Source organism: Oncorhynchus gorbuscha, linkage group LG05, assembly GCF_021184085.1.
Source record: "Oncorhynchus gorbuscha isolate QuinsamMale2020 ecotype Even-year linkage group LG05, OgorEven_v1.0, whole genome shotgun sequence".
Taxonomy (NCBI): domain Eukaryota; kingdom Metazoa; phylum Chordata; class Actinopteri; order Salmoniformes; family Salmonidae; genus Oncorhynchus; species Oncorhynchus gorbuscha.
In genome coordinates this window covers 10,047,283-10,058,021 of record NC_060177.1, presented here as the reverse complement: position 1 = coordinate 10,058,021, position 10,739 = coordinate 10,047,283, and the positions used below count along the sequence as shown (strand labels likewise).

The 10,739-nt window shown below is 53.4% G+C and overlaps 1 protein-coding gene across 1 annotated transcript in view; it reads right to left on the bottom strand.

The window, feature by feature from the left end:
- LOC124035405 (A disintegrin and metalloproteinase with thrombospondin motifs 17-like) overlaps positions 1–10,739 on the bottom strand; it is a 239,411-nt gene continuing 228,672 nt past the window's right edge. Inside the window, exons 23-24 of the mRNA XM_046348856.1 lie at positions 603–780; positions 1–237 (exon numbers count right to left, since the gene is read on the bottom strand). Coding sequence (XP_046204812.1) covers positions 86–237; positions 603–780 — 330 coding nt within the window. The 3' untranslated portion in view covers positions 1–85. The remainder of the gene's footprint in view (positions 238–602; positions 781–10,739) is intronic.

The window sequence follows — 10,739 nt, the reverse complement described above, 5'->3', positions numbered from 1 at the left end:
AAGTGTTACAGAAACATCTAAAGTCGTAGCCCTAGGTGAAGTGTGTGTCTGTCTGTGTACAGTATGTGTGTGAGTGCTCTGATCATTAACTCTTGCGGGGTGTTTTGTTGGCGTAGAAGTCTCTGCAGGTGTCGCAGCAGCGCTGGTACCATCTCATGTCCTGGCACAGGTTCTTCTCTCGGATCACACGGCAGTACACAGTCCACTGGTCTCCTGTGCACTTGTAGGTCAGAGCAGCTGGAGAGGAACAGGGGAACAGGGCCACGTCATCAGACAGAGAAACACAGTACACACATGTACACACACATGTACACACACATGTACACACACATGTACACACACACATGTACACACACACACACACACACACACACACACACACACACACACACACACACACACACACACACACACACACACACACACACACACACACACACACACACACACACACACACACACACACACACACACACACACACACACACACACACTCTCTCTCTCTTTCTCTGTCTGTTTCTGTCTCTCTCTCTCTGTCACTCTCTTGCTCTCTCTCTCAAAAACACACACACACACAAGCACACACACACAAACGATGTTACCTAATCTGGGGGAGGTGATGGTGTTGACGTTGACTTTGTCATTGCAGGCCTCCTGGTGACAGGGCCGGTAGGTGGGTGGTCTGAACACCACGGGGCAGTCATTACCGTGGCGACCTGTCACTCTGTGCATACATTGGACCACTCTGGACTGCAGGCCCTTCCCACAGGATGACGAGCACTGGAAAGATCCAATCACTTGAGTTACTTTCTTTTCCAAACTCGAGAGGAAGTATTTTGACATTGAGAGCCATTTGTAACAGTCTTCCATGTCTATGTCCTAGACTTTTTAGGACATAATCACTTCCTAATATGTTTACCCCTCACATTTTAGGTCATTGTAATCTTCCATAGACCTAGTGTGCATCCCAAATGGCACCCTACTCCCTATATAGTGTACTACTTGTGACCGGAGCCCTATGTACCCTGGTCAGAAGAAGTGCTTAATATAGGGAATATGGTGCTATTGGAAACACATCCCTATTGTTTATAGGGGGCAAAATCACTTCATGACTGAATGTGAGAAGAGACTATACCTGAATAACAGATAAAGGTGTAGTGTGGTATTTACTAGTGGTAAAATAATCCCAAACAGGCCTAATTACAGATGGAGGCTGTGTTCTATGTTTGAATAGACTGATTTACGAGTCCTAAATACCCTGTCAGAGTGCTTCGTGTCAATAGTAATATATGCTCTGAGGCTAAGATCCATCTCTGTCCTCAGGCTCTTTCCCTAGCTCATATCTCTTCAGTGATCACAGATCTGAAAGGACTAGATAGGTATAAGTAACAGTATAGGTGTGACCACCGCTTTGACTTTTTAGGGGATGGAGCCATCACCATATAGCTTAGACCTACCCAAACCAATCAGATCTGTGAAGAACGAAGAGGTATGGGGCTTGGGGAAAGGACTGGAGGTAAGAGGCTTGGAAAAGGGTCTGGAGGTAAGGGGCTTGGAGAGGGGGCTGGAGATAAAGGAATAGGAGAAGGGGCTGGAGGTAAGGGGCTTGGAGAGGGGGCTGGAGGGAAGGGGCCTGGAGAGGGGGTGGAGGTAAAGGGTTTGGAGAAGGGGCTGGAGGTATGGGGCTTGGAGAAAGGAGAAAGGACTGGAGGTAACAGGCTTGGAAAAGGGGCTGGAGGTAAGGGGCTTGGAGGGGGAGTGGAGGTAAGGGGCTTGGAAAAGGGGCTGGAGGTAAAGGGCTTGGAGAGGGGGTGGAGGTAAAGGGCTTGGAGAGGGCTGGAGGAAGGGGCTTGGAGAGGGGCTGGAGGTAAAGGGCTTGGAGAAGGGGCTGGATGTAAAGGGCTTGGAGAGGGGGTGGAGGTAAAGGGCTTGGAGAAGGGGCTGGAGGTATGGGGCTTGGAGAGGGGGGTGGAGGTAAGGGGCTTGGAGAAGGGGTTGGAGGTAAAGGGCTTGGAGAGGGGGTGGAGGTAAATGGCTTGGAGAGGGGCTGGAGGTAAGGGGCTTGAAGAGGGGGCTGGAGGTAAAGGGCTTGGAGAAGGGCTGGATGTAAGGGCTTGGAGAGGGGGTGGAGGTAAGGGCTTGGAGAAGGGGCTGGAGGTATGGGGCTTGGAGAAAGGAGAAAGGAATGGAGGTAAGAGGCTTGGAAAAGGGGCTGGAGGTAAGGGGCTTGGAGAGGGGCTGGAGGTAAGGGGCTTGGAGAGGGGGCTGGAGGTAAAGGGCTTGGAGAAGGGGCTGGATGTAAAGGGCTTGGAGAGGGGTGGAGGTAAAGGGCTTGGAGAAGGGGCTGGAGGTATGGGGCTTGGAGAGGGGAGTGGAGGTAAGGGGCTTGGAGAAGGGGTTGGAGGTAAAGGGCTTGGAGAGGGGGTGGAGGTAAATGGCTTGGAGAGGGGGCTGGAGGTAAGGGGCTTGAAGAGGGGGCTGGAGGTAAAGGGCTTGGAGAAGGGCTGGATGTAAAGGGCTTGGAGAGGGGGGTGGAGGTAAAGGGCTTGGAGAAGGGGCTGGAGATATGGGGCTTGGAGAAAGGAGAAAGGAATGGAGGTAAGAGGCTTGGAAAAGGGGCTGGAGGTAAGGGGCTTGGAGAGGGGGCTGGAGGTAGGGGCTTGGAGAGGGGTGGAGGTAAGGGGCTTGGAGAAGGGGCTGGAGGTAAAGGGCTTGGAGAGGGGGTGGAGGTAAAGGGCTTGGAGAAGGGGCTGGAGGTAAAGGGCTTGGAGAAGGGGCTGGATGTAAGGGCTTGGAGAGGGGGTGGAGGTAAAGGGCTTGGTGAAGGGGCTGGAGGTATGGGGCTTGGAGAAAGGAGAAAGGAATGGAGGTAAGAGGCTTGGAGAGGGGGGCTGGATGTAATGTGCTTGGAGAGGGCTGGAGGTAAGGGGCTTGGAGAGGGGGTGGAGGTAAGGGGCTTGGAGAAGGGGCTGGAGGTAAAGGGCTTGGAGAGGGGGGGTGGAGGTAAAGGGCTTGGAGAAGGGGCTGGAGGTAAAGGGCTTGGAGAGGGGGTGGAGGTAAAGGGCTTGGAGAAGGGGCTGGAGGTAAAGGGCTTGGAGAGGGGGTGGAGGTAAGAGGCTTGGAAAAGGGGCTGGAGGTAAGGGGCTTGGAGAGGGGCTGGAGATAAAGGGGCTTGGAGAGGGGGCTGGAGGTAAGGGCATGGAGAGGGGGTGGAGGTAAGGGCTTGGAGAAGGGGCTGGAGGTAAGGGCTTGGAGAAGGGGCTGGATGTAAAGGGCTTGGAGAGGGGGTGGAGGTAGAGGCTTGGAAAAGGGGCTGGAGGTAAGGGGCTTGGAGAGGGGTTGGAGATAAGGGGCTTGGAGAGGGGGCTGGAGGTAAGGGGCATGGAGAGGGGGTAGAGGTAAGGGGCTTGGAGTGGGGGCTGGAGGTAAAGGGCTTGGAGAAGGGGCTGGAGGTAAGGACTTGGAGAGGGGGTGGAGGTAAAGTGCTTGGAGAAGGGGCTGGAGGTAAAGGGCTTGGAGAGGGGGTGGAGGTAAAGGGCTTGGAGAAGGGGCTGGAGGTAAAGGGCTTGGAGAAGGGGGTGGAGGTAAGGGCTTGGAGAGGGGTGTGGAGGTAAGGGCTTGGAGAAGGGGCTGGAAAAAAGGGCTTGGAGAGGGGGGGGGTAAAGGGCTTGGAGAGGGAGGTGGAGGTAAAGGGCTTGGAGAAGGGGCTGGAGGTAAGGGGCTTGGAGAAGGGGATGGAGGTAAAGGGCTTGGAGAGGGGGTGGAGGTAAAGGGCTTGGAGAAGGGGCTGGAGAAAAAGGGCTTGGAGAGGGGGTGGAGGTAAAGGGCTTGGAGAAGGGGCTGGAGGTAAAGGACTTGGAGAGGGGGGTGGAGGTAAAGGGCTTGGAGAAGGGGCTGGAGGTAAAGGGCTTGGAGAGGGGGTGGAGGTAAAGGGCTTGGAGAAGGGCTGGTTGTAAAGGGCTTGGAGAGGGGGGTGGAGGTAAGAGGCTTGGGAAAGGGGCTGGACGTAAGGGACTTGGAGAGGGGGCTGGAGATAAGGGGCTTGGAGAGGGGGCTGGAGGTAAGGGGCATGGAGAGTGGGGTAGAGGTAAGGGGCTTGGAGTGGGGGCTGGAGGTAAGGGCTTGGAGAAGGGGCTGGAGGTAAAGGACTTGGAGAGGGGGTGGAGGTAAGGGCTTGGAGAAGGGGCTGGAGGTAAAGGGCTTGGAGAGGGGGTGGAGGTAAAGGGCTTGGAGAAGGGGCTGGAGGTAAGGGCTTGGAGAGGGGGTGGAGGTAAAGGGCTTGGAGAGGGGTGTGGAGGTAAAGGGCTTGGAGAAGGGGCTGGAGAAAAAGGGCTTGGAGAGGGGGTGGGGGTAAAGGGCTTGGAGAGGGGGTGGAGGTAAAGGGCTTGGAGAAGGGGCTGGAGGTAAGCGGCTTGGAGAAGGGGCTGGAGGTAAAGGGCTTGGAGAGGGGGTGGAGGTAAAGGGCTTGGAGAAGGGGCTGGAGGTAAAAGGGCTTGGAGAGGGGGTGGGGGTAAGGGCTTGGAGAGGGGGTGGAGGTAAGGGCTTGGAGAAGGGGCTGGAGGTAAGGGGCTTGGAGAAGAGGCTAGAATAAGGAGCTGGAGGTAAGGGGCTGGAGGTAGGGGCTGGAGAGAGGAGCTGGTGGTAGGGGCTGGAGGCAGGAGCTGGAGGTAGGAGCTGGAGGTAGGGGCTGGAGGTAGGAGCCGGAGGTAGGAGCTGGAGGTAGGAGCTGGAGGTAAGGGGCTTGGAGAAGAGGCTAGAATAAGGAGCTGGAGGTATGGGCTGGGGGTAGGGGCTGGAGGTAAGGGGCTGGAGGTAGGACCTGGAGGTAGGAGCTGGAGGTAGGGGCTGGACGTAGGAGCTGGAGGTAGGAGCTGGAGGTAAGGGGCTTGGAGAAGAGGCTAGAATAAGGAGCTGGAGGTAGGGGCTGGGGGTAGGGGCTGGAGATAGGACCTGGAGGTAAGGGGCTGGAGGTAGGAGCTGGAGGTAAGGGGCTGGACGTAGGAGCTGGAGGTAAGGGGCTGGAGGTAGGGGCTGGAGGTAGGAGCTGGAGGTAAAGGGGCTGGATGTAGGAGCTGGAGGTAGGAGCTGGAGGTAAGGGGCTGGAGGTAGGAGCTGGAGGTAAGGAGCTGGAGGTAGGGGCTGGAGGTAGGAGCTGGAGGTAAGGGGCTGGAGGTAGGAGCTGGAGGTAGGAGCTGGAGGTAAGGGGCTGGAGGTAGGAGCTGGAGGTAAGGGGCTGGAGGTAGGAGCTGGAGGCAAGGGGCTGGAGGTAGGAGCTGGAGGTAAGGGGCTGGAGGTAAGGGGCTGGAGGTAAGGGGCTGGAGGTAAGGGGCTGGAGGTAGGAGCTGGAGGTAGGAGCTGGAGGTAGGAGCTGGAGGTAAGGGGCTAGGAGAAACCAACATGGAATGGGGCCAAAGAAAGAGGACTTTGATATTCTAAGCTCGGAAACACCAGAGGCGACAGACAACGGATTCCCATTGTACACAGGCCTTGGCAGCCAACGGCTATAGCCTCGTCCAATAATTAACTCTGAACATCAGTGGTTCCCAGGCCCTCGATTCAAGCAGGCGGATTTACTATTCACTTCACAGAGAGGCAATTAGTGGAAGCCATTTCAATAGCTATTGTAAACGGCCCGGTGTTCTACCAAAGGACTTGTTGACTTGACATTGCTCAAAAACAATCCGATTATCATGATCCCACATCTCTATAGGTACTTAGAATGATTCTCAGAAGGTTTTTTCACCAAGCTTTCATTATCGCTGATGAACATGATCACAATGAGATATGTCTATGAGATAAGGCCCTGGAGACACACACACACACACACACACACACACACACACACACACACACACACACACACACACACACACACACACACACACACACACACACACACACACACACACACACACACACACACACACACACACACACACACACACACACACTGTAGCTCAGTTGGTAGAGCATGGCGCTTGTAACGCCAGGGTAGTGGGTTCGATCCCCGGGACCACCCATACGTAGAATGTATGCACACATGACTGTAAGTCGCTTTGGATAAAAGCGTCTGCTAAATGGCATATATATATATATAAAATAAAATAAAATAAACACACACACACACACCACTGCACAAACAAGCAAATGAAAACACAAACAAAGAGACAGAGAGAACATTATCTGAAACATCATTAGGAGACAAGCTGATGGGGACACAATCATAGCAACACTCCCATAAGACTTTATCTGTATCCCAAATGAAACCCTATCCCCTATAGAACCCATAAGGCTTTGGTGAAAAGTAGTTCACTATAAAGGGAACAGGTTGGCGTTTGGGATGCATCCTAGCTCTAATATCATAGCCACATCCCTAGAGGCATGACCTCCTCATAACCACAATTGAATCATCAGCTTATCTGAATGATATTCTAAGACATGCTAATAGACTTATGGTCTGATAGTGGTGGGAAGAGAGTAGATGAGGAGAGCCGGTCAGTTTATTGTCCAGCGTTGGGGGAGTGGGACAGAGGAGTAATTTGAGGACTTTAAAGGGGCAATCAGGGATTCAAAGAACAACAACAATGGACACCCCACCACTTACATGAGTCATTAGTTTTAAATTGCAGAATTCCCCTTTAACATCATTAGGAGAGAAAATTAGGTAATACATTCAGGATGGTTAGAGGGTGGGGGGAGTAACACAATTAGCACAGGGTCAGAACAACACACCAGATATAAGCCTGGCAGTAAATAGCGTCCAACAGTTATTTCCTGTTATTAGATTTCCAAAATGAGAAACTGACCAAGACGCTGGCACCTGAACGTCCTTTCATCAGGTACGTGACATAGACATTTTCAGACAGAAAATCGGTGGAATGTTGGAAAGTGAAACCCATCCCCAGCTCTCTCCCCCATTCCCAGCTTTCTTCCCCAGCCCCATCCCCAGCTCTGTCCCTGCCCCATCTCCCCCAGCCCTATCCCCATCTCCCCCAGCTCTCTCCCAGCTCCATCCCCAGCTCCCCCAGCCCTATCCCCAGCTCTCTCCCAGCCCTATCCCCAGCTCTCTCCCAGCCCTATCCCCAGCTCTCTCCCAGCCCTATCCCCAGCTCTCTCCCAGCCCTATCCCCAGCTCTCTCCCAGCTCTCTCCCAGCTCCATCCCCAGCTCCATCCCCAGCTTCCCCAGCTCCATTCCCAGCTCTCTCCCAGCCCCATCTTCACCAGCTCTCTCCCAGCTCTCTCCCAGCCCCATCTTCCCCAGCTCTCTCCCAGCCCCATCTTCCCCAGCTCTCTCCCAGCCCCATCTTCCCCAGCCCTATCCCCAGCTCTCTCCCAGCCCCATCTTCCCCAGCTCCATCCCCAGCTCTCCCTCAACCCCATCTTCCCCAGCTCTCTCCCAGCCCCATCTTCCCCAGCTCTCTCCCAGCCCTATCTTCCCCAGCTCCATCCCCAGCTCTCTCCCAGCCCCATCTTCCCCAGCTCTCTCCCAACCCCATCTTCCCCAGCTCCATCCCCAGCTCTCTCCCAGCCCCATCTTCCCCAGCTCCATCCCCAGCTTTCTCCCAGCTCCATCCCCAGCTCTCTCCCAGCCCCATCCCCAGCTCTCTCCCATCTCCATTCCCACCTCTCTCCCATCTCCATCCCCAGCTCTCTCCCATCTCCATCCCCAGCTCTCTCCCATCTCCATCTCCATCTCCAGCTCTCTCCCAGCTCCATCCCAAGCTCTCTCCCATCTCCATCCCCAGCTCTCTCCCAGCTCCATCCCCAGCTCTCTCCCAGCTCCATCCCCGGTTCTCTCCCAGCGCTCTCCCAGCTCTCTCCCATCTCCATCCCCAGCTCTCTCCCATCTCCATCCCCAGCTCTCTCCCATCTCCATCCACAGCTTTCTCCCATCTCCATCCCCAGCTCTCTCCCATCTCCATCCCCAGCTCTCTCCCAGTTCCATCCCCAGCTCTCTCCCAGCTCCATCCCCATCTCCATCCACAGCTTTCTCCCATCTCCATCCCTAGCTCCATCCCCAGCTCTCTCCCATCTCCATCCCCCAGCTCTCTCCCAGTTCCATCCCCAGCTCTCTCCCAGCTCCATCCCCATCTCCATCCACAGCTTTCTCCCATCTCCATCCCCAGCTCTCTCCCATCTCCATCCCCCAGCTCTCTCCCAGCTCCATCCCCATCTCCATCCACAGCTTTTTCCCATCTCCATCCCCAGCTCTCTCCCAGCTCCATCCCCAGCTCTCTCCCATCTCCATCCCCAGCTCTCTCCCAGCTCCATCCCCATCTCCATCCACAGCTTTCTCCCATCTCCATCCCCAGCTCTCTCCCATCTCCATCCCCAGCTCTCTCCCAGTTCCATCCCCAGCTCTCTCCCATCTCCAGCCCCAGCTCTCTCCCATCTCCATCCCCAGCTCTATCCCAGCTCTCTCCCAGTTCCATCCCCAGCTCTCTCCCATCTCCATCCCCAGCTCTCTCCCATCTCCATCCCCAGCTCTATCCCAGCTCTCTCCCAGTTCCATCCCCAGCTCTCTCCCATCTCCATCCCCAGCTCTCTCCCAGCTCTCTCCCATCTCCATCCCCAGCTCTCTCCCATCTCCATCCCCACTTCTCTCCCAGCTCCATCCCCAGCTCTCTCCCATCTCCATCCCCAGCTCTCTCCCAGCTCCATCCCCAGCTCTCTCCCAGCTCCATTACAGAACACCTGACAGTCCGATCAGAGGCTCCTCTACTAGGTGTGTTAACAGGGAAAGGTCAGTGTCGGGTGGCTTTCATTTAAAAGCCCTTTTAAAAAGTATGTTACAATATGTGGAGGTAGAGGAACAGTAGTCAATGTCTGAGTCCCAAATAGCACCCTGTTACTTACAGTAGTGCACTACTTTTGAACAGAGCCCAATGGGGCCCTGAATAAAAGTAGTGCACTATATAGGGAATAGGGTGCCATTTGGAACACACAGGTGTTGTGTACCTGGAAAAATCACCTTGGGAAGATTAAAGGAATTCCGGCAGCAGCTCTGTCAGAATGTCTAAATGCCGGACTGAAGTTCCTTCTCAGTGGGAATGGTGAGGTAAGGTGCATCTCAAATAGCACCCTATTCTCTTTATAGTGCACTACTTTTGAACAGAGCTGCATGGGCCCTGGTCAAAGGTAGTGCACTGTATATGGCAGTGACTCCCACGTCATCGGAGCCCAGGGAGCAGTTGTTGGGGGTTAACTGCCTTGCTGTAGTGCTCCTGAATGAAGTGATACTTACTACTAACAGTGTGTGTGTGTGTGTGTGTGTGTGTGTGTGTGTGTGTGTGTGTGTGTGTGTGTGTGTGTGTGTGTGTGTGTGTGTGTGTGTGTGTGTGTGTGTGTGTGTGTGTGTGTGTGTGTGTGTGTGTGTGTGTGTGTGTGTGTGTGTGTGTGTGTGTGTGTGTGTGTAAACAAGGGGAGAAAATAAAATGCAGCTCTATAATTGCCCGTTTGGATTAACAAACCCCCTCTAGAATGTTCTGATGAAGGGTTAGTGGAGATTACTGTTAGTGAGAACTGGGCTATGGCGTCTACACTGTCTGCACACACACTGACAGACAGCACACACACAAACACACACAAAACCTTCAGATGTTCTCCAGCTTGTCTGATGATGACTGAACCAGATGTGCTCACGCAGCCCCCTCACAGAGCTCTAGGTAGACATTACAGATCTAGGATAAGCTTACCCTGTAAATCCTTACTTTAAGCATCAGGGACAGAATCTCAAAACAGACCTTAGATCAGTTTCAGGGAGAAACTTAAGTATATTCCCTCATGTGGAATCATAGGTAGAAGTTGTCTCGAGCCACTGATACATTCTAACAGTTATGGATTGGATTGGAAATAAAGCAATCTGATCCTAGATCTGTAGTTAAATAAGGGCAGAGGAGAGGGGTGGACGCACCTTCCTCAGCATCCTGGGGGGAAACATACACTCACTGTCTCCAGTTCCACACAGGGAGAGAAATGTAATGGTCCTCCCCCTGACCTGCTGTAGTGACCCCGAGATTGGCAATTGTAGATCTAGAGAATTGCAGATCTAGGATTAGATTGCATTCTCCCCGATCCCAACCTTAACCGTTAGAATGGGGAAATAAGATCTGACCCTGTGTAACGGATGTGAAACGGCTAGCTTAGTTAGCGGTGTGCGCTAAATAGCGTTTCAATCGGTTACGTCACTTGCTCTGAGACCTTGAAGTAGTAGTTCCCCTTGCTCTGCAAGGGCCGCGGCTATTGTGGAGTGATGGGTAACGATGCTTCGTGGGTGATTGTTGTTGATGTGTGCAGAAGGTCCCTGGTTCGCGCGAGGGGACGGTTTAAAATTATACTGTTACACCTGTATCAGGCAGCTGAACATGACACTTCATATGATCAATTACATGCATGTCAAAAACAGACTGACTCAGTTTGTACGATTGGGAAATGGAGATGCACTGTAGATTTTCAGTTCGGTAAACCTGTTTCCAAGACCGTTCCTCGAGTACAACCCAGCCTTTTCACTTATTTGATTTTACCAGCAAACTAACACACTAGATTTGACACACTAGATTTGACTGGGCAACTAATCATCAGGCCCTTGATTAGTTGAATTAGCCAATGCTGGAATCAATGGAAAAGGTGATTTGACAAAGACTGTCAAATCACTGTGTAACTAAGTTGGAATTGTGGTTCATCAAGGAGAGATTTGACAAAGACTGTCAGATAACACTAGTGTAACTAAGTTGGAACT